The sequence below is a fragment of the Mustelus asterias genome, chromosome 3, assembly GCF_964213995.1.
Source record: "Mustelus asterias chromosome 3, sMusAst1.hap1.1, whole genome shotgun sequence".
Lineage (NCBI taxonomy): Eukaryota > Metazoa > Chordata > Chondrichthyes > Carcharhiniformes > Triakidae > Mustelus > Mustelus asterias.
In genome coordinates this window covers 89,626,308-89,650,553 of record NC_135803.1, presented here as the reverse complement: position 1 = coordinate 89,650,553, position 24,246 = coordinate 89,626,308, and the positions used below count along the sequence as shown (strand labels likewise).

General features: G+C 43.4%; 1 protein-coding gene across 11 annotated transcripts in view; it reads right to left on the bottom strand.

The window, feature by feature from the left end:
* Positions 1 to 1,207: 1,207 nt before the first annotated feature.
* Positions 1,208 to 24,246, bottom strand: part of mbd4 (methyl-CpG binding domain protein 4) — a 46,528-nt gene continuing 23,489 nt past the window's right edge. For all 11 annotated transcript variants that reach the window (XM_078209312.1, XM_078209308.1, XM_078209317.1 and 8 more), the window contains 6 exons: positions 19,659 to 20,482; positions 15,085 to 15,162; positions 13,038 to 13,172; positions 9,971 to 10,120; positions 4,593 to 4,696; positions 1,208 to 2,756 (listed from right to left, as the gene is read on the bottom strand). In XM_078209312.1, coding sequence (XP_078065438.1) covers positions 2,679 to 2,756; positions 4,593 to 4,696; positions 9,971 to 10,120; positions 13,038 to 13,172; positions 15,085 to 15,162; positions 19,659 to 20,482 — 1,369 coding nt within the window. In that variant the 3' untranslated portion in view covers positions 1,208 to 2,678. The remainder of the gene's footprint in view (positions 2,757 to 4,592; positions 4,697 to 9,970; positions 10,121 to 13,037; positions 13,173 to 15,084; positions 15,163 to 19,658; positions 20,483 to 24,246) is intronic.

Below are 24,246 nucleotides of genomic sequence, written 5' to 3'. Positions count from 1 at the left end.
AAATGGGATGAAGGAGTACAATATAAAGGGAAAGACTCTTAGTACGGTAGAGGATCAAAAGGACCTTGGGGTCCGGGTCCATAGGACTCTAAAATCGGCCCTGCAGGTGGAGGAGGTGGTTAAGAAGGCGTATGGTGTGCTGGCCTTTATCAATCGAGGGATTGAGTTTAGGGGTCCGGGGATAATGATGCAGCTATATAAGACCCTCGTCAGACCCCACTTGGAGTACTGTGCTCAGTTCTGGTCGCCTCATTACAGGAAGGATGTAGAAAAGATTGAAAGGGTGCAGAGAAGATTTACAAGGATGTTGCCTGGATTGAGTGGCATGCCTTATGAGGATAGGCTGAGGGAGCTCGGTCTTTTCTCCTTGGAGAGACGTAGGATGAGAGGAGACCTAATAGAGGTATATAAGATGTTGAGAGGCATAGATCGGGTGGACTCTCAGAGGCTTTTTCCCAGGGTGGAAATGGCCGCTACGAGAGGACACAGGTTTAAGGTGCTGGGGGGTAGGTACAGGGGAGATGCTAGGGGTAAGTTTTTCACACAGAGGGTGGTAGGCGAGTGGAATCGGCTGCCGTCAGTGGTGGTGGAGGCAAACTCAATAGGGTCTTTTAAGAGACTCCTGGATGAGTACATGGGACTTAATAGGATGGAGGGTTATAGGTAGCCTAAAAGGTAGGGATATGTTCGGCACAACTTGTGGGGCCGAAGGGCCTGTTTCGTGCTGTAGTTTTCTATGTTTCTATGTAACATTGCGAACATCCCAATGGAGGGAAGGTCATCGATTAAGCAGCTGAAGATGGTTAGGCCTGAGAAACTCCTGCAGTGAGATCCTGGAGCTGAGATGATTGACCGCCCCCCCCCCCCCCCACCCCAGCCCGGCCCACCCCCCGGCCCCTGCCTGCCCCCCCGCATGCCCCCCCCCAAAAATATACCGACCTGTTAAGATCTTGGTGGCGTCATAGTGAGCTAACGCTCAGATCTGCAACTTCAGCTTGTTTCCATTTGAGGAATGCAGAGCAGAAGACAATTGCTCAGAGGAAGAGAGGGAAAACTAATGTTGCTCAGTAGACTGTTTAGGAATGAAAATAGAGAATTCCACAGATAGCATGTGGTCTTCTTAGAATCAATAAATCAGATTACAATGAGCCCCACCTTTATCTTCCCAATGAAACTAGGATGTGAACAATTACTGAAATAACTCCATCTATTTTGACCATTAACTTTTATTCAACACTTGAAATAATATTGAAATAAAAAAAACACAATTCTATTCCACATAATGACAAATCCAATATTAATGCAATGTAACGACACAAGTTTTTAAAACCTAATTCATGTTACTCCTTATGGTGAGATCAACTCTCCTGCTTTGCAGACTGCAATGAGAATGAGACTCCAGTATTTGCCCAGATTCTCACAGGTCAATGTTCTAAATTTTCCAGAAGCCATAACAATTACAGTGAAAAGATAATGCTGCTCTGTGAGAGGAATTGCATAAAGAGTAGACGACAGGAAAAAAAATGTTCAGGTGGCACAGACTGCCAGTATGTTTAACCCTTTGTCACTGTGCCATGAGGCAGGAGAGTGCAGCATGTCCATGTAATTATTTAGCTTTACCATCAGAAAGGTGGAGTAAATGTAATCCTGCAACATGGCAGAGAGAAAAGAGAGTGTCTTTAGTATTGCCAAGACTGATAAACAGAGCAAGCACACCAGACTTTAAGAAAGCCCTTTTACTTGTGTTTCCTTATCGTTTTCTCACTAGTTTTTCTTTCTGGTATACCACACATTGCGACAACTAGCTCAAAAGCCTCTTACAATTATCAATGACATTGGTTATAGTTCAGGAAATTGTAAAATTGATTGAAACGAGTTAAGAAGTTGTAATCATTGAAACAGTTGCTCACTCAGCTGATGTGGAGGGCAGAAAAAGCAGCTCACATTTTCCAATTTGATCAAATAATGCTGAGTTTGTGTTGCCATGTACAATTGCTTATAACACATGTAAAGGTTCTTCAGGTTAGTTTATCTCAAATATGGGAGATGAACTGTATCTCACTCATGATAGAATATATCACCCCATGTAATGAGGCATATGTGTTGCACAATGAGAAGTTATTTTACACCTGATTATCTCAGTTTTAATGTTATATTTCAGGGACATAATTGCAGAGAACAGAATCAGCTGAGAAAAAAATGCCTCAGTGACATTACCAAAACCTAAAGCTAATATAGGTCTGACTGAAGATCAGATCTGCCTGCAACTATACAATCTTCTTTTTGCCCAAAGTCCAATTTCTTATAGGGATCCAAGATAGTGGTCAGAAGCAGGAACTTGGGTAACATTCCCCACCAACTACTCTAATTTAAAGGGCTGCTGAGACTAACTGTAGAACATGGGAAAGATCAGCTAACTCAGCATAGTTAGAAGTATTGCCACTTAGTTTGTTGTGATTTTTTTTCAGCTTACAATATCTTTATCCAGAATTATAAGGAGCTAATTACTGTAACTATATTGATTGGCAATTTGAATAAACAGAATTCATGCAGCGATATGGTTCTGTTTCACATCCACTTTGTGGCACTGATCATGCTCTCTTTGGGGTTATCAGCCAGCATAGAATTCCAATCTAAATAATGCTTGTGAAAGCACTGGATTGCAGAGGAGTGTCTGGTTAGGACACACCCAATGTCTCCTGATTCTCCCAAAGCCACGCCCAGTACTTGTTGAGTTTGTGATCTTGAGGCTGTACCTGGGAAATAAAAATGAAGAAACATACAGATAAGTTTGCAATCGTTCATAATTCTCTTGTTTGTTGTGCCTGTGGTGTGGTTGGAAAGTAGCTTTATAATTCCCATAATTCATCACACTAAGGTTTTACTGTCATTCATGGATGAGGCAGAGGAACAAAGATGTTATTAGCATATTGCCAGAAGGAGAGTTCCTAGTTCAATCAACAGAATAAAACAAAACAATTCATTAAACAAAAGTCATATACCTGTCCAAATGTTAACATAACCTTTGTGCAGCATGTTAAATCATGTAGAGAATAGCTGAAGTCACCCAAGACCTGGTTTACTCTCATGGAATAGAGTGGCTTTCCCCCAGCTTTCTGCTGAGAGTGGGGGCTTTTGTTGGGAGTAGGTTCCATGGACACAGGTGGATCTTTTCCACTCTTTACATGTAAACCTAGACATTAGGTATTAGCAGGATATTCAACCACAGGAGGGCAGTAACTTCTAACAGCAACTCTGTAAACATCTCATGACAACAAAAACAAACACTTTACAGTTGTTGGATAATGATAAAAGTATGGAGTCCAGTGATCTTTCCCAATCCTGGTGCTTGAATGTTGAAGTTAATTGTGTGTAACGCATTCTTCTACAACCTGGCTAAGATCTGAGGGGCGGTTCTCCAGCCCACTGTGCTGCTTTAGTGTGCAGTGGGCTTTTCTCTGGGCGCCACGGTCTCCGTGCGTCTGCGGCTGGCCAACGACTGGACTGGCCAGTCACTGGCCAGCGATTGAGCTGGCCAGCGACCAGAGGCTGGCAGTACGGGGCTACAGCGCATGCACCGATCTCTGCGCTGACAGATTGGCGCACGCGCAGTGGCCCGCTCAGCGCTTTGCTGCCGGCTTCTCCGGTGGAAATAGGCCCTGCCCCCTGATTTTTAATGAGATTCCCGCTAGTGCACAGAGTGTGGGAGATTCATTTTGAAAGTCCCGCTGAAAAAACCAGCGGGATTTACTCCAGTTTTTACACGAATTCGAACCTCTACACATCCTCATATCCACTTCATGTAGAAGGCTGGTTAACTATGGTGGGAAGGAGAGTGTGGCTCACAAGCCTGATGCATACTCTCAAGAAAGGTGGCCACCAAATACAGGCATGGAGCAGACCCCTGATTGAGTTTTCCCTTGCTATACTCCACAGCACTAAACAACTGCAGCTGCCCTACAGGCACTTTAAGCTGAGACTCTAACTACCTCGGTAGAGAACAGAGGGTCAAGTCTTCCTGGCTTGGATCACACAGGTTAGGTGGAAAGGGAGGGGGAAGAGTTGCAGAGTGTTACTGGATTATGGTTGCTGAGTGGCTATCTTAGTTCACTGCTCTGGGGTGCTGGGGCTCATTATGTTTCAGCTTCTTCCTCTCTACATCTCCTCAGTCCCAGCCTGCACTCCAGATGCAGAAGCCAATCCAGACTTTAAGACATTTACAGCAAGTGTAGGTATACCAGTAAGAATGGCCTTGGTAAGCTACTGTTAATATGAATGATGTATAGTCACATATTAAAAAGATTGATTCTGCAGTGGTTGTATTGGCTACACAGATCAGGCATGAATGCCGCAGAGAACTAATGAGCACTTGCGGATGGTATGTCTGGAGTGCAATAAAAGGTTATGCTGATAGGACATGCTATACGGTGGGAGGAAGCTTGTCTGGAGCATGAACAGGCATGAACCTCTTCTATTGAATGGCTTGCTCTTTGCTGTAAATTAAATATAATTGCACACTCTAAACACTATAGCCCTGGATATGCTGAATCTAGAAGCCACATTAACAGATAAAACGTTTTTTTATCTCTTACCTCCTTCCAATCTTTGACACAAAAAATCCGGTAGGAATCATTCCCGTACTTCCCGATTCCATGCAGTTCAATCGGGTACCTCCATTGTTTGGTGAGGAACTCATCTGTTATATGAATTATAAAAACCAATGTAAATAGTTCCCAGAACATCACTGCAGTAATTTTTTTTTTCATTCATGGGATGTGGGCATCGCTGGCTGGGCCAGCATTTATTGTCCATCCCTGAGGGCATTTAAGAATCAACCACAATGCTGTAGATTTGTAGGCAAGACCAGGTGAGGACAGTAAATTTCCTTCCCTAAGGGACATTAGTGAACCAGATGACAATTGACAATGGTTTCATGGTCATCATTAAGATTTTTAATTCCAGATTTTTATTGAATTCAAATTTCACCATCCGCCATGGTGGGATTTGAACCCGGGTCCCCAGAGAATTACCCTGGCTCTCCGGATTACTAGTCCGGTTACAATACCATTATGCCACAGCCTTCCCTTGGAAAGGGGGAACAGATTCCTACCGGATCATTGTATACTTTCTGTAATCTTGGCCATAAAACCTTGCATAAATTTTGTTTTGGTCTCTTGTGGAAATCAATCACCAAGTTGACAGTCATCACACTAAAGCTATTGACAAATCTACACTTGTTGGAAGGTTTTGCGAACTTGAAACCCAACTCCATCCCATCATAAATTCTTCCACTACCACATTACCCAGCCTTTTCCCATCAATTTTATTATTTTTAATAAAATATTATTGTGGTGTTGACTGGGAGGAATTCCAGCACTAAGTTGACACGTACAACAGATTGGCTATTCTGGAATAGTGCCATTCATGAAGTACTGTGGATTTACCTGGCTCTTGAACTGGATCATCTAACTTGTCACACAAGACAAATTCTGAACTTCCATCACCACAGCTCCCTTAACTCCAAGGTAACCCTGCCTCACTGATTGGAGTCACGACTAGTTTGGTTGCACATATTTATGTGATGAAAGGTGAGGAAGGGGTAGAAATGTTACATTGGAGATAAGATGCTACAATACAAATTAAAAAAACAATCAGGGTCAATCCAGCTGCCCCAATTTCCTGGCCCGCAATCATCCCAGAACAAACCGTCATGGCAGGAAATCTGAGCATCAATGGATTCCTCCAACAAGAATTAAAAATCACATTACATATAATGTCCTTTGCTGGGAATTCAGTTAAAAGCTAAACACACAGAGTCTTTACAAAAAAGAGGTGATGGTACAGAAACAAACAGCAAGTTATACAAAATCTTTATAAACCACTGGTCAGGCCACAGTGTCCAATTCTGAACACAACACTCTCAGAAGAATGTGAAGTCCTTGGGGAAGTTGCAGAGATTGGGACCCGGATAAGTGATGTGGAGAGGGTGGAGAGGTTGGGTTGCTCTTCATACGACAGAGAAGGTCATGAGGAGGCTAAAAACAGGTGGTCAAAATTCCAAAGGATTTTGATAGACTCAACAGCATTCATTCCCACTGGCAGGAAGGTTGGTAATCAAAGAACACAAATTTAAGATAATTGTCAGAATGACAAAGGAGAGATGAAGAGAATTTTTTAATGCAATGAGTTGTCATGATCTGGACTTTACTGCTTTACAACAAAAACTTCTGAAAAATAATTGAATATTTTTACTTGAAAATTAGAAATACAGTGCTACTGGGATAGTGCATGATAATGGAGTTAACTGGGTGGCTTTTAAGTGCCAGCAAACATCACAGAACCTTTACAGTGCAGGAGGAAGCCATTTGGCCCTTCGAGACTGCACTAGCTCTCTGAAAGAGCATTCTACCCAGACCCACTCCCCGGCCTTATCCTCGTAACCTGGTACATTCTTTCTTTTCAGATAGCAATTCAATTCCCGTTTGAATACCTCGATCAAAGCTGCCTCCACCACCCTCTTGAGTGAAGTTTGTACCAGACTCCAACCATCCCCAAGGTGAAAAATTCTTCACATCACTTTGATTCCGTTTGCGAATTAGTTTGAATCTGTATCGTCTAGTTCTTGATGTTCTCTTGAGAGGGAACAATTTCTCACTATTTACCCTGTCCATACCCCTCAGGATCTTGAATACCTTTTTTAAGTCTCCTCTCAGCCTTATTTTCTCCAAAGAAATTGGTCCCAACCTCTCCTATCTACCTACAGCTGTTTACCCCTGGAATCAATGCCATCACAGAACTGGATGCTGTACTCCAGATGAGGCCTAACTCACAGGTCAAATTGTCTTCTTTGTCCTGTAAAATTCTGATGCCATGAATTCAATTTTAAAAATCCGACCATCAGAAGACAATTAATGCTAAAAATGTTTCTGAAAAGAAAGATATATTGTTGGAAGTTTTTTCTCTTGGACTCATCAGGATAGAGATGCAGGAATACCAAATTTCAAACAATCATAATTTATATTAATGAGAAAAGGGTGCAGATTGGTTGGAAAGTCTTCTCTGATTGGCTATGGCATTGCCATAGAGAAAGCAGCAAGGAACTATAGGCTCCTGGGTAATTCACAAAAGGTACAAAGTTGTTTACAAAGAATGGAGGTCCTTGTGTATGAATCTACATCAGCTGTAAATGAGCCACATTGCGAACTTAAATTGGTTGCTAGTGCAGCTATTAGTTAAAAATGCCAACAAACGTCCCCTCTACAGATCTAATCCTTTCCTCAGCTGAGGACGCAAGTTCCGCTTCAGACCCAGAAAGTTCATCTGGATTGTGGATACTGGGGATTTCTGGTTCCTGAATACGAGTCAAGGTACATTAAGTAGTTTTCATTGTCAGAACACACCACACTGCCTCACGTGAATACCAAAAGAAAACGTGAAAACGTGAGGTGTGAGCTCGAGGAGGAAAAATACCTAAACTAAAAGCATTTCATTTATTCAGGGCTTCACAATGTTTAAGCCTTTAAAAATACCTGTTTTCTAGTTATATCCGAGGAGTCTGACTCTGCTAAGCAGAGAAGAAAATGTATAAGGTACTCTGAAGCAGAACTTGGACATATGCCAGGGTTACTGAGCCTACAATCTGGCCTCAGAGAGGGGCCAATGACACTGGTTTGAGCTGTTAGCTTCTTAATACTCCCTGAAGGCAAGGACTATGGATGCAGTGAGAATTAGGGGAAGCAGATCAAATTCATTTGCATAACTCAGAAAAAAGAAAGATTTTCAGGAGGAAGAATAAATGAACACAGTATTTCTGCAATAAGCAGATCCACAGTGGGAGACAGAGGAAGAATTATATTTTACAATGGAAACAACTGGAAATAGGTCTTGGACAGGCAAGAAAAAAAACCTGGCACTTTTACCATGTTTCACAAAGCAGAATTTAGACAGTATTACAAATATTGTATTTATGTGGTCTGAATCTTTCAGTTTCTGTACACGATGCAGTGTTTCACCATGGGTCAATGAGAATCAACGTCACTGCATTATAGAATGGAGTTTTACAGTTCCGTCATAGCGGGGTGGGAATGGAAAATGCGCAAGCAATTCTAAAGTCCACTGACTTTGCTGGGACTGGAAATTCCTTCTGGCAGGAGGGTTTGTAAAATTCCACCCATAGTATGGATAAACTACACTCAAGTTTAGGTCGCAGTATGACTGAGGTAAATATTAGAAAATACTCTCTAGCTTCCAGACCACCTGTGAACAACGGCACAGGAGACCGACTAGTAAAAACAAAAAGTGCCAAAAATATACAGGAGGCCTTGCAACCAACTGTAACTGGATGAACTGAACTTTCAACATTATAAAACATGAAAATGTTGTGTTTTTGAACAGCTTTATAAAACACAAGAGGCAAACTATACAATGTACATGATATGAATCTGCAAATGGAGTTGAGAACCACTGTGATCTATTTCCTGCTGCACTTGTGTATGGATATGTTTTCAACATATTCAATAATTCAGAGATACTTGTGTTATCTTTTCATTGTAAATGATTTTTGCTGAAGATGCCCCCAGCAGCTAAGACCTGTAATGTCTTTCTGGTGTTTGCATGTTCCATTTGGATTGCGTATGACTGTTGTCCTAGTGTGAAGCAGCTTTACTTCTAGGCCTTCAATGATATTCACTCTGGGAGGTAACGGTCCCCTGTCCCACATGAGACTCCTGCCCAATGAAGTTAAGAGCAGGAGCTCTCCATTGCATGGCAATACTGCGCCCACATGCAGCAGCACATAGCAGAGCAGCTGAAATCAGATCATAAGAGGAGATATTAGAAATATCCTAAAATTTGCAGGGACGAAATTGAGGAAAATAGCAAATGTGAGCAAAGAGATAAGTAATTCTATGCACAATGTCCACAGTGTAACCAATAAAGTTAATCTACAGACATAAATTGACACTTGGGATATGGCGTGGTTGCATTAAAAAGAGACCTAACTTAGGAAAGGCCAGGAAAAGGTTATTAATATATTTGGTTACCAAGTGCTGACCAACGTGATTGAATTCTTTCATGGGAAGGTTGATCAAGAGTGGTAGATGTATATATGGACTTTCAGTAGACATTCACAGGAGCCTGTTAAGAAGATGGAATCCTATGGAATTAAGGGGAAAATAGTGGTATGGGTAGCGGCACGGTAGCACAGTGGTTAGCACTGCTGCTTCACAGCTCCAGGGTCCCGGGTTCGATTCCCGGCTCGGGTCACTGTCTGTGTGGAGTTTGCACATTCTCCTCGTGTCTGCGTGGGTTTCCTCCGGGTGCTCCGGTTTCCTCCCACAGTCCAAAGATGTGCGGGTTAGGTTGATTGGCCAGGTTAAAAATTGCCCCTTAGAGTTCTGAGATGCGTAGGTTAGAGGGATTAGCGGGTAAATATGTGGGGGTAGGGCCTGGGTAGGATTGTGGTCGGTGCAGACTCGATGGGCCGAATGGCCTCCTTCTGCACTGTAGGGTTTCTATGGTTTTCTATGGTTTCTAAAATTGGCTCAGTGACAGCAATCAATGGGAAGTGATGGTGGATGGATGTTTTGCAGACGGAGGTGGAAAGTAGTGGGATGCTCCAAGGGTCAGTTTTAGGTACATGACTCTTCAATTTTTATTAACAACGAAGGATACAACATTAAAATGTTTATAGGTGATAAGAAAATTAACATAGAAGAATAATTATAGACTTTGGGAAGCTGATGAGGTTGCTGAAATGAGTCGAAGCATGGCAAATGAAGTTAAATGAAAAGAGGTATGAAGTGGTGCACTTTGAAAAGAAAGACATGAAGACCTCCTGTTCTGTAAGTTTCTATATTCCCTGATTACTGTAACTTCAAATAATGCAAAGATATAGCTTTACAAACGGACTGAACACATAAAATAGAACACATTAGGGTCAACCAATGGAACAGCAACTGAGGAATAATACCAGAAAACTTAGTGATGGCTTTGGCTCTCAGCTTATACAGGCCAAGTGGTTTCAGAAGTTCTGCTACTTCCTTCCAATCAGCTACCCGGGCCACTTCAGCAGAAGGATATCTTTCCAATAAACTCCACAGCACAGGAATGGCCTTTTTACCTGATACAAGGAAAAGACTATTAACAGAATGATTATAAATCAAGACCTAGATATTTGTGATGATTCAGATGCTAGATAGTAAAGCTGGGCAGTAGAATACCATTCCACCATGGGGCAGCACGGTGGCACAGTGGTTAGCACTGCTGCCTCACCGTGCCAAGGACCCGGGTTTGATTTCCACCTTGGGTCACTGTCTCTGCGGAATCTGCACGTTCTCCCCATGTCTGTGTGGGTTTCCTCTGGGTGCTCCAGTTTCCTCCCACGGTCTGAACGACTGGGATAGGTGCATTGGCCATGCTAAATTCTCCCCCAGTGTACCTGAGCAGGCGCCAGAGTGTGGCGACTAGGGGTTTTTTCACAGTAACTTCATTGCAGTGTTAACGTAAGCCTACTTGTGACACTAATCAATAGACTTTTAAAACAATATTTGGATCTAGTATTATCAAACACTCCTGGACAAGACAAAGAAAAGGTTGAAGACAGACTCCTTTTTGCCTCAAAGTGCCTTACATTTCATTTGTGTCCCATAAACTGTGTCAAACATTGGGCAGTTTTCTGCTGTGCACTTGTGTCACTTTAGAAAACGGGCTAAGAGAACTCAAATAAAAAGAGTAAGTACTGTAAATACTCAGCAGGTTGGGCAGCACCTGTGGAGAGAGAAACAGTTAACATTTGAAAATTAATAGGACTCTTCGGCAGAACTGAAGGAAGGTAGAAATGTGATAGGTTTTAAACTGATGAAAAGAGAGTGGGAGGAAGAACAAGACTGGGATAGGATAGAGGGCAGTAGAGATTGAATAACAAAGATGTCATGAATAACTATTTGAATGGGTGCAAATTGAGAGGTGGATATTCAGCGAGACCTCGGTGTCCTTGTGGATCAGTCACTGAAAGTAAGCACGCAGGTACAGTAGGCAGTAAAGAAGGCAAATGGTATGTTAGCCTTTATCACAAGAGAATTTGAGTATAGGAATAGGGATGTTTTGGTGCAATTGTATAGGTTATTGGTGAGGCCACACCTGGAGTACTATGTACAGTTTTGGTGTTCCTTTCTGAGGAAGGATGTCCTTGCTATAGAGGGAGTACAGTGAAGGTTTTCCAGCCTGATTCCTGAGGTGGCAGAACTGACATATCAGGAGAGACAAAGTCGGTTAGGATTATATTCAATGAAGTTTAGAAGAGTGAAGGAATCTCATAGAAAGTTTAAAAATTCTAACAGGATTAGATAGGGCAGATTCAGAAAGAATGTTTCTGATGGTGGGGGAGTTCAGAACTAAGGGATCATAGTTTGAGGATAAGAGGTAAACCTTTTAGGACTGAGGTGAGGAGAAATTTCTTCACCTAGAGAGTGGTGAATCTGTGGAATTCACTACCACAAAGTAGTTAAGGCCAAAACTTTGTGATTTCAAGAAGGAATTAAATATAGCTCATGGGGCTAAAGGGATATGGATTGGGTGGGGGGGGGGGGGGGAAGAGGCGGGATCAAGGTATTGAATTTGATGATCAGCCATAATCATAATGAATGGTGGAAGAGGCTCGAAGGGCCAAATGGCCTACTCCCGCTTCTATTTTCTATGTATGTGTCTATGTAAAAGGCAAACGGAGTGGTAATAGTTGTAGCAAAGAGACAAAACATTTGTCCAGAGTGATTGTCAATAACAGAATAATGAACAGCTCTGCCCAAAAGCAAAAACATGAAAGAGAAGATTTGTGTCTGTGTTTGTTCTCGTAAAGGAGGCTGCACTGAGTAGTGAATACAGTATACTGAGTGCTTGTGGCCTTTTACAACCTTCTGGATGTATCACTGAGTTCAACAATTTCAGAACATAATTCTGTCCCCCATTTTGATTCTGTTTTTTTTTGGGCATCTGCAAATCAGAATCTTTGCTTCTTTACTCCAACCATTACCACTCCATTTGCCCTTTGCACCATAACATCTGTTATTTAATCTCTCCTGGCCTCCACCCTATCCCAGACCTTCCCTTTTGTTCTTCTTCCCCACCCTCTTTTCAACTGTATAAAACCCATCACATTTCTACTTTCCTTCAGTTCAGAAGAGTCATATTCAACTTGAAACATTAAATCTGTTTCTCTTTCCACAGATTCTGACAGATCTCCTGCAGATTTCCAGAGGTTTCTGTTTTTATTTTTGAATTCCAGTATGCTCAGTATTCTGCTTTTAAGATAACTCAGTGTCTGCACTAGTGAGCAGTGTGGCACCAATCTGAACTGGACCGCAAACCAGTTGCCAGAGGAGAAAGGCAGTGTGCTCACCTATTGTTTCCTTATTTATTGGATAATATGATGGATATTGTTAATATTGGTAAAATATTCAACAGGATCCTTTGATTTATAATAATATACATGTTAAAGTTTATTTTGTAGCTTGTTTGTTTTTATTTTTCAGGCTGCATTATTAGCCATCGTTAGTTATCCTTTGATAATGGTGGTGAGTTGTCAACTTGTATCGCTGTAGCCCTCGTGAAGATGATATCCTGCTTTTCTTTACATTACAGCCCTTTTTTAAAGCTTTAGGTCAGAGAATAGCTGGTTGGAAAGCCTTCTTCTCGGATTCTGCCACCTGGCAAGTGATACCCAGAATGTGCACAAGTGATCCTGTGTGATCTTGTTTCCTGATCTCCTATTTGAGAAACGACCAATGCCTCCCTCTTGTAACCTGCTCAAAACAGGCAACCGTGTGTGGATGCGGAGTGGCTGTGTGGGTGCAAGTCATTCTACAGTACTTCAACACCAGCATAGAAACTCAGAAACATGGCAGAGCTTTTCATTAGTGTCGATAAGTCAGTTCCCATTGAACTTCGCTTAACAATAGCTGTCACTGACTAATCCAGATCTAAATTTCTCATTGCTGACATCTACTTTTCTCAGGACAATCAGTTACCACAGACTGACTCACCAGAGGTTTTATTAAGAAGTATGGTTGCAATAAGGAGCTTCCAAGGATCATGAAAGAGTGTCTCCTGGACCAGTTTAAATGGGGATCGAGGAGGAATCCACTTGGCAAAGGCTTTACGCCGTGGTGGGCTGGAGGCTGCAAAAATACACAAAAAGTCAACACCATTTGGGGACACGAGATTGTTTTGGCAGATAAGGCAAAGGAGAATCCAAAGAGCATCTAAAAATACATAAAGGACAAAAGAGTAACTAGGGAGAGGCCTTCTTAAGGATCAACAAGGTCATTTATGTGCAGATCCACAAGACATGGATGAGATCCTAAATGAATACTTCTCATAAGTATTTACTGTTAAGAAAGGCTTGGATGTTAGGGAACTAAAGGGAAATAAATAGTAATGTGTTGAGGAGTGTACATATTATAGAGGTGGCAGCACTGGAAATCTTAAAGTGCATCAAAGTAGATAAATCCCCGGGACCTGATGAAGTGTATCCCAGGACGTTGAGGGAGGCTAGGGAGGAAATTGCGGGTTCTCTAGCAGAGATATTTGAATCACTGACAGCCACAGGTGAGGTGCCTGAAGATTGGGGGGCGACAAATGTTGTGCCTTTGTTGCAGGGCTGCAGGGAAAAGCCTGGGAACCACAGGCCGGTGAGCCTAACATCTGTAGTGGGTAAATTGTTAGAAGGTATTCTGAGAGACAGGATCTACAGGCATTTAGAGAGGCAAGGACTGATTAGGGACAGTCAGCATGGCTTTGACAGTGGAAAATCATGTCTCATGAATTTGATTGAGATTTTTGAAGGGGTGACCAAGAAAGTAGATGAGGGTAGTGCAGTCGACATTGTCTACATGGACTTTAGCAAGGCTTTTGACAAGCTTCCGCATGGTAGGTTGTTGCATAAGGTTAAATTTCATGGGATCCAGGATGAGGTAGCCAATTGGATACACAATTGGCTTGATGACAGAAGCCAGAGGGTGGTTGTAGAGGGTTGTTTTTCAAACTGGAGGCCTGTGACCAACGGTATGCACCAGTGATCGCTGCTGGCTCCAGTTATTTGTCATTTACATTAATGGTTTGAATGAGAATTTAGGAGGTATGTTTAGTAAGTTTGCAAATGACACCAAGATTGGTGGCGCTGTGGACAGTGAAGAAGGTTATCTAGGATCAATTGGGCCAGTGGGCTGGTGAATGGCAGATGGAGTTTAATTTACATAAATGCGAGGTGATGCATTTTGGGAGATCAAAGCAGGGCAGGACTTACTCAGTTAATGGTAGAGTGCTGGGAAGAGTTATAGAACAAAGAGATCTAGGGGTACAGGTTCATAGCTCCTTGAAAGTGCAGTCACAGGTGGACAGGGTGGTGAAGAAATGCTTGGTTTCATTGGTCAGAACATTGAATACAGGAGTTGGGACGTCTTGTTGAAGCTGTACAAGACATCGCTAAGGCCACACTTGGAATACTGTTCTGGTCACCCTATTATAGAAAGAATATTAAACTAGAAAAAGAGTGCAGAAAAGATTTACAAGGATGCTACTGGGACTTATTGGTTTGAGTTATGAAACGCTGGATAGACTTGGACTTTTTTCCCTGGGGTGTAGGAGGCTTAGGGGTGATCTTATAGAGGTCTATAAAATGAGGGGCATAGATAGATAGTCAACATCTTTTCCCAAAGGTAGGGGAGTCTAAAACTAGAGGGCATAGGTTTAAGATGAGAAGGGAGAGATGCAAAAGGGTCTAGAGGGGCAATTCTTTCACAGAGGGTGGTGGGTGTCTGGAACGAGCTGCCAGAGATAGTAATAGAGGCGGGTACAATTTTGTCTTTTAAAATGCATTTAGACAGTTACATGGGTACGATGGGTAGAGGGACATGAGCCAAACGCGGGCAATTGGGACTAGCTTAGTGGTAAAAACTGGGCAGCATGGACAGGTTGGGCTGAAGGGCCAGTTTCTATGCTGTAAACCTGTGTGACTCTATGACTATGACTCTATGACCATTTCAGAGTGCATAATAAACTCAGACCTGGATAAAGATTCATGTTCCGTACCTCCTCTGGAATATTTCCTGGAAAAGTATGGACTGGTCTTCCTCTTGTCTAGCTTCACTCTTGGAGAAGGATGATTCTCTGTTTATAAAAGGAATCCAGTATGTTATGAGGGATAATAAGATCTCTGGTATGTGATTAGTAGGGGTTGGTACTGTCAAATGGGTGTTTAAAAACTCCACATTTCAATTTTAAAATCAATCTAAACCCATGGTGAGAGGTTACCTTGGGACCCTTAGGTTACCATTTTGAGTTTCTACCTCCCTTTTCCTCTTGGTCGTGTGCCCCAAGCTTCCAGGAAGTACTCTCTTAACCAGCTGCTGGGATGTATACAAGGCTTTGAGTAGGTCCTTGCTCCATTTACTGCAGGAAAATGCCTGTGCTTCTTACAGCTGACTTGGGGGGGGGGGGGGGGGAAGAGAGAGAGAGAGAGAGAGATTGTATGCATGAAATCAGTGCCTACTGTTCAATAATGCTACTGCAATTGAAATCTTCCTTGTGAGGAGAATGCTGAAGCAATGGGATTGCTGAATTCACTGGCCAGATCGCCTGGGTCTCTGCACACTTCCTGTTCCTATGTATATTGCCAGGAAATGACCACTAATATGCCTTACCTTACAGATGTGGAGATGCCGGTGTTGGACTGGGGTGGGCACAGTAAGAAGTCTCACAAAACCAGATTAAAGTACAAGAGGTTTATTTGGAATCACGAGCTTTCGGAGCACTGCTCCTTCATCAGGTGAGTGGAGAAGTAGGTTCACAAACACGGCTTGAAAGATAATTGCAGATTGGAATGTGAATGGTTGGAATCCGAGTCTTTACAGGTAATCAAGTCTTTACAGGTACAGACAGTGCGAGTGGAGAGAGGGATAATCATAGATTAAAGAGGTGTGAATTTTCTCGAACCAGGACAGTCAATAGAATTTTGCAAACCCAGGCAGTATGGTGGGGGTTACATGTAGTGTGACATGAAACCAAGATCCTGCTAGGGGGCCGTCCTCATGCGTGCGGAACTTGGCTATCAGTTTCTGCTCGGCGATTCTGCGTTGTCGTGTGTCTTGAAGGCCGCCTTGGAGAACAGTTACCCAAAGGTAAAAGGAGGACATGCCCCTGTCTACATCAATGGGGACGAAGTAGAAAGGGTCGAGAGCTTCAAGTTTTTAGGTATCCAGATCATCAACAACCTGTCCTGGTCCCCCCATGCCGACACTATAGTTAAGAAAGCCCATCAACGCCTCTACTTTCTCAGAAGACTAAGGAAATTTGGCATGTCAGCTACGGCTCTCACCAACGTTTACAGATGCACTATAGAAAGCATCCTTTCTGGTTGTATCAGAGCTTGGTATGGCTCCTGCTCTGCCCAAGACCACAAGGAACTACAAAAGGTCGTGAATGTAGCCCAATCCATTCCACAAACCAGCCTCCCATCCATTGACTCTGTCTACACTTCCCACTGCCTCGGCAAAGCAGCCAGCATAATTAAGGACCCCATGCACCCCGGACATTCTCTCTTACAAGTGGTGTACCTCAGGGATCTGTTTTGGGGCCACTGCTGTTTGTAATATTTATTAATGATCTGGATGAGGGTATAGTTGGGTGGATTAGCAAATTTGCTGATGACACCAAAGTCGGTGGTGTGGTAGACAGTGAGGAAGGGTGTCGTAGTTTGCAGGAAGACTTAGACAGGTTGCAAAGTTGGGCCGAGAGGTGGCGGATGGAGTTTAATGCGGAGAAGTGTGAGGTAATTCACTTTGGTAGGAATAACAGATGTGTTGAGTATAGGGCTAACGGGAGGACTTTGAATAGTGTGGAGGAGCAGAGGGATCTAGGTGTATGTGTGCATAGATCCCTGAAAGTTGGGAATCAAGTAGATAAGGTTGTTAAGAAGGCATATGGTGTCTTGGCGTTTATTGGTAGGGGGATTGAATTTAGGAGTCGTAGCGTTATGTTGCAACTGTACACAACTCTGGTGCGGCCGCACTTGGAGTACTGTGTGCAGTTCTGGTCCCCACATTACAGGAAGGATGTGGAGGCTTTGGAGAGGGTGCAGAGGAGGTTTACCAGGATGTTGCCTGGTATGGAGGGGAGATCCTATGAGGAGAGGCTGAGGGATTTGGGATTGTTTTCGCTGGAAAGGCGGCGGCTAAGAGGGGATCTTATTGAAACATATAAGATGATTAGAGGTTTAGATAGGGTGGATAGTGATAGCCTTTTTCCTCTGATGGAGAAATCCAGCACGAGGGGGCATGGCTTTAAATTGAGGGGGGGTAGTTATAGAACCGATGTCAGGGGTAGGTTCTTTACCCAGAGGGTGGTGAGGGATTGGAATGCCCTGCCAGCATCAGTAGTAAATGCGCCTAGTTTGGGGGCGTTTAAGAGATCCGTAGATAGGTTCATGGACGAAAAGAAATTGGTTTAGGTTGGAGGGTCACAGTTTTTTTTTTTTTTAACTGGTCGGTGCAACATCGTGGGCCGAAGGGCCTGTTCTGCGCTGTAATGTTCTATGTTCTATGTTCTTCCACCTTCTTCCTTCGGGAAAAAGATACAAAAGTCTGAGGTCACGTATCCACCGACTCAAGAACAGCTTCTTCCCTGCTGCTGTCAGACTTTTGAATGGACTTACCTTGCATTAAGTTGATCTTTCTCTACACCCTATGACTGTAACACTACATTCTGCACTCTTTCGTTTCCTTCTCTATGAACAGTATGTTTTGTCTGTATAGCGCACAAGAAACAATACTTTTCACTGTATGTTAATATATGTGACAATAATAAATCAAATCAAATCTCGGAGGCTTTGCCTATATATGCCATGTTTGTGAACCTACCTCTCCACTCAACTGAAGGAACAGCACTCTGAAAGCTCGTGATTCCAAATAAACCTGTTAGACTTTAAACTGCTGCGAGACTTCTTACTGTTACCTTACAGAAACCTACTTTCAATTGAAACCTTCGAGGCTGAGATTACTAGATTTTTGATACGCAAGATATCAAGGTATCTGGGGCAAAGGCACAGAAATAAGGTTGAGGCATAATCAAACTGAATGGCAAACAGACCTGACAGCTGAATGATCTGCTCCTGTTCTACTGCAACAAGCTCAAGGGGTTGAGTAGCTCAGTGCGGCTCTCCTGTTCTTATGTAACAGGTCGAGGGGCTGGCAGCCTCCTCCTGTTTCTATTGTCTGAATTTATTATTCAGTTTCGGCTCCTCTTCATGTCACTAACAAAACAGCGAATGGTCATTGCAGAAAAGTACACTGGAATATTGTGTCAAGACAAAGAGCCTCATTTAGTAAGCTGTGTGCAGCATGATGGATTCACCAAAGGCTTGAAAAACCAATTACCCAGGTCAAATCTTGTGTCATCTCCTGGTATCATTTACAAGGCACTGCCAGCAGTCCTGCAGCACACTACTGGTTCTGATACTTGGCAATGAGAATGGTGCATGGGAGATGTAGAAATAAAATAGGAAGGAATGACAACTTACTACTGGGAAAAAGCACAGCCAAATATTGCACTAGGCCATTTAGAGTAGAAATTTCAGTTTTAGCTACTAAGAACAAACAAAGAACAATACAGCACAGGAACAGGCCCTTCGGCCCTCCAAGCCCACGCCGCTCCCTGGTCCAAACTAGACCATTCTTTTGTATCCCTCCATTCCCACTCCGTTCATGTGGCTATCTAGATAAGTCTTAAATGTTCCCAGTGTGCCCGCCTCCACCACCTTGCCCGGCAGCGCATTCCAGGCCCCCACCACCCTCTGCGTAAAATACGTCCTTCTGATATCCGTGTTAAACCTCCCCCCCTTCATCTTGAACCTATGACCCCTCGTGAACGTCACCACCGAGCTGGAAAAAAGCTTCCCACCGTTCACCCTATCTATGCATTTCATAATTTTATACACCTCCATTAGGTCACCCCTCATCCTCCGTCTTTCCAGTGAGAACAACCCCAGTTTACCCCATCTCTCCTCATAACTAAGCCCTTCCATACCAGGCAACATCCTGGTAAACCTCCTCTGCACTCTCTCTAAAGCCTCCACGTCCTTCTGGTAGTGTGGCGACCAGAACTGGGCACAGTATTCCAAATGTGGCCGAACCAACGTTCTATACAACTGCAACATCAGACCCCAACTTTTATACTCTATGCCCCGTCCTATAAAGGCAAGCATGCCATATGCCTTATTCACTACCTTCTCCACCTGTGACGTCACCTTCAAGGATCTGTGGACTTGCACACCCAGGTCCCTCTGCGTATCTACACCCTTTATGGTTCTGCCATTTATCGTATAGCTCCCCTCTAGGTTAGTTCTACCAAAATGCATCACTTCGCATTTATCTGGATTGAACTCCATCTGCCATTTCTTTGCCCAAATTTCCAGCCTATCTATATCCTTCTGTAGTCACAGGCATCCAGCTTGTTTGGGCTAACTGATTGAGTCAGTACCTTCAGAGAGCAGGGAATTTAAAAAAAAATAAAAACTTGCAACTACTCTAGAAAAAAAAGAGAATTGAAAAAGACACAGAACATTTTACAGCTATGATAGCTAATGTTGAATTATCATTTAAATTCCGTACCTGGGGTTTTCAGCAATAAAAACCTGTCCCCATCAGAATCCTTTGTGTCTCTGTCTGAGTTTTCACAAGTCATCTCTGATTTGGAGCAGTGTGTTTGTGGAGAATGCAGGTCTAAGTTTCTATCAGAAGTTACAGGGAATGTAATGGCATCAACATCACCCTCTTTGCTCTTTGGCGCCATCTGGCTGTCAAACACTTGTACCTCAGAGACAAGCTTGCCAGCTTCTTTCACTTGCAGTTCCATTGGGTTATTGCTTTTAAATGCCTGTTTCTTTGGAAACTGCTTTTTGCTGTTTGCTGTTTGCTCTTTGGACTTTCTGCTGCTGGATTTCCTCTCAGCTTTGGGACTTGCTGTCCTCCCATCAGCTGGAGTCCCATCACCCAGCTCCCTCACATCAGTTGATGGTTGCTTTTTCTGTCTGGCTCCTGCAGGTGATCTTCTCCTGGAACACATTCTCTGTCTGGTTGGGTTTTGTAGGTTTGCACCTTTTTCAGGTTTCTGCTTCGAAGCAGTTTTAACTTCTGCATGTCTCTGTCTTTTGCTCTTACAGCAGTTACCCTCAGTTTCAGGCCCATCCTCTCCCTTGGCATTATGCGGCACGTGTGACACGGTTTGTGGAAGATTAACTGGCAGTTTATCGATGCCTTGTGTTGGTGATGTATTGGTCTGCAGGAATGCTGCCTGTTTAGCAGAGGTAATCCTTCCCTGAGCACAGCCTTGCCAGAAGACATTAAGGACTTCGGCCTTCAGACTGTCTTCTCCTGCATTTCTCTGAAAGTAATTTTCAAGCTCCTTTGAAGATCGAAATTGCTTCCCCTGAGGACTAAATGAAAGGATGTGAATGTGCACAAGGGCAAATCAACTGTGTTTTTTCACAGGAATACAAAGAGTAAAAATTTGCTTCTTCAATTCCTCTGCAATAAAGTAATGAAAACTAGTTGATTTCCCATAGCATTGGACACAGGAATGTCAAGATCAAGGCTAGTGTGGAGGAGGGGTAGGATGTTGAAGATCATTAGAACAAGGTGTGGAGATGGAATTTCCTGGGGAGGTGGTGGTGTGGTAGTATTCTTACTGGATTGGTAATCCAGAGACTTGGAGTTAAGTTAAGTTAACAGATAAGGCAGTGGTGCAATGGTATTGTCACTGGACTAGTAATCCAGAGACACAGTGTAATGCCCTGGCGACCCGGGTTTGAATCCCACCATGGCAGATGGTGAGATTTGAATTCAAAAATCTAAATCTTGTAATTAAATGTCTAATGACCATGAAACCATTGCCCATTATCATAAAAACCCATCTGGTTCACTGATGTCCTTTAGGGAAGGAAATCTGCCATCCTTACCTGGTCTGGCCAGGTAACTCCAGATCCACAGTGACATGGTTGACTCTTAAATGTTGTCTGCAAGCCACTCAGTTCAAGGGCAATTAGGGACGAGCAACAAATGCTGGCTCAGCCAGTAATGCCCATATCTCCTGAACTAATAAAAGAGTAGCAACCAGATGTGGCACACCAATAAGCTATGTCACAATATCGGATAAACCATCTTTTTGGGATAATCTGGGCAAAGGAATTGAATGGAGTTTACACCTCCCGCTTTGGAATCCCAACATGGGATCTGGAATTAAAAGTCTAATGATGAGCATGAAACTATTGTGGATTGTTGTAAAAATCCATCTGGTTCACTAATGTCCTTTAGGGAAGAACTCTGCCGTCTTTGCCTGGTCTGGCCTACATGTAACGCCAGATCCACAGCAATGTGGATGACTTTGAAATGGCCAAGCAAGCCACTCAGTTCAAGGGCAACTGGGGATGAGCAACAAATGCTGGCCTTGTCAGTAATGCCCATGTCCCATTAAATAGAGAAAGAAAATTGGCATTCATTTTAAAATAATACATCGTGTCCTCATTTCTTTCCCCTATTCTTTCATGTGATATAATGTCACCGGTTGGGTCAGCATTTACTACCCATCCTTAATTCACAGAATCACAGTGCAAAAGAGGCCCTTCGAGTCTACACCAACACATGAGAACCACCCAATTTTCCCAACCAATCCCATTATCAGCACTTGGCCCATAACCTTGAATGTTATGACATGCCAACTGTTCATCCAGGTATTTTTTAAAGGATGTGAGGCAACCAGATTCTATCACTCTCCCAGGCACAGCATTGCAGACTGTCATCACCCTCTGGATAAAAATGGTTTTCTTTACATCTCCCTAAACCTCCTGCCCCTCATGACTGACCCTTCAACCATGGGGAACAGCTGCCCTCGACCCACCCTGTCCATGTCCCTCTTTGTCTTGAACACCTTGATCAGATCACTCCTCAGTCTTCTCTGCTCCAATGAAAACAACCCAAATCTATCCAATTACCCTTCATAACTTAAATGCTTCATCCCAGGCAGCATTCTGGTGAATCTCCTCTGCACCCCCTCCAGTGCAATCACATCCTTCCTATAATGTGGTGACCAGAACTGCACACACTACTCCAGCTGTGGCCTCACTAAAGTTCGATACAACTCCAACATGGCAACTCTGATGAATGGTCATCCAGACTTGAAACGTTGGCTCTATTCTCTCCCCAGAAGATGCTGTCAGACCTGCTGAGATTTTTTAGCATTTTCTGTTTTTGATTCAGTTCCAGCATCCACAGTATTTGCTTTTATCCAACACGACCTCCCTGCTTTTGAAATCTATGCCTCGATTGATAAAGGCAAGTGTCCTATAAACCTTTTTCACCACTCCACTAACACGAGCCTCCACCTCCAGAGATCTATGGACAAACATGCCAAGGTTCCTTTGTTCCTCAGAACTTCCTGGTGTTATGTCGTTCGTTGAATACGTCCTTGTCAAATTATTCCTTCTAAAGTGTTTCACCTCAGTTTTCAGGATTAAAATGCATCTGCCACTTATCTGCCTATTTTACCAGCTCTCTTTATCATCCTGTAGCCAATCTTTGTGTCATCTGAAACTTATTAATCTTACCCCCCTCCCCTGCAGTCATCCATGTTGTTTATATTAATGACAAATAATAGGGGACCCAGCACAGTGGCTTCCAGTCACTAAAGGAGCCTGCTGTCATCACCCTCTGTCTCCTACAACTAAGCCAATTTTGAATCCACGTCCTCAAATTACCCTGTATCCCATGTGCATTTGCCTTCTTTATAAGTCTCCTATTTGGGACCTTGTCAAAGTTTTTGCTGAAATCCATATAAACTACATCAACTGCACTAACCTCATCTACACACCTGGTCTCTTCCTCAAGAAAAAAATCAAATTTGTTAGGCATGGCCCTCTGACAAAGCCATGCTGACTGTCCCTGATCAAACCTTGTCTCTCCAAGTGAAGATAGGTTCTCTTCTTCAGAATTTTCTCCAGTAGTTTCCCTATCATTGACATGAAACTCATTGGTCTGTAGTTCCTGGTTTATCTCCACAACCCTTCTTAAATAGTGGAACAACATTAGCTGTTCTCCAGTCCTCTGGCACCTCTCCCTTGATGTGGAGATGCCGACGTTGGACTGGGGTAAACACAGTAAGAAGTTTAACAACACCAGGTTAAAGTCCAACAGGTTTATTTGGTAGCAAAAGCCACACAAGCTTTCGAGGCTCTAAGCCCCTTCTTCAGGTGAGTGGGAATTCTGTTCACAAACAGAACTTATAAAGACACAGACTCAATTTACATGAATAATGGTTGGAATGCGAATACTTACAACTAATCCAGTCTTTAAGAAACAAAACAATGGGAGTGGAGAGAGCATCAAGACAGGCTAAAAAGATGTGTATTGTCTCCAGACAAGACAGCCAGTGAAACTCTGCAGGTCCACGCAACTGTGGGAGTTACAAATAGTGTGACATAAACCCAATATCCCGGTTGAGGCCGTCCTTGTGTGTGCGGAACTTGGCTATCAGTTTCTGCTCAGCAACTCTGCGCTGTCGTGTGTCGCGAAGGCCGCCTTGGAGAACGCTTACCCGAATATCAGAGGCCGAATGCCCTTGGCCAGAGAGGAATTGAAAGTTTGGGTCAGAGCCCCTGCAATCTCCTTGCTTGCTTCTCACAGCAGCCTGGGACACAATTCATCCGGACCTGGAGATTTGTCCACTTTTAACACCTCCAATAGCATGTCACTCCCTATGTGAATTTTCTCAAGAACTTCAGTTTCTCTCCGAGTTCCATACCTTCATCCTCATTCTCTTGGGTGAAGACGGATGTGAAGGGCCCGATTTTACCACTTTGATTCTAAGTGCCGGGCGGACTTGAATCTGGGAGTGTTTCAGATCCGACTTTTAAACCTATTCTGAGGCGCCCCCTTACACATCCTGCCTGAAAAAAAATCAGTGATTCCGAATCGCGCTGCAGAAGCCTGTGGGTGGGGCTTATCGCACCTGAAATCCTGCAGCTCCGATCGGAGCCTTCAACTACACATGCGCAGTAAAAAAACTTTTACAAACGTTCCTCTGCCACATCGATCGCAGGCCGGATAATGCCTCCCCCTGACCCCCACGACATTGCCCCACCTCCACAACATAACTGACCCCCTTATCCTCCCACCCCTTCCCCGCTACCCAGACTGATCCCGTCCT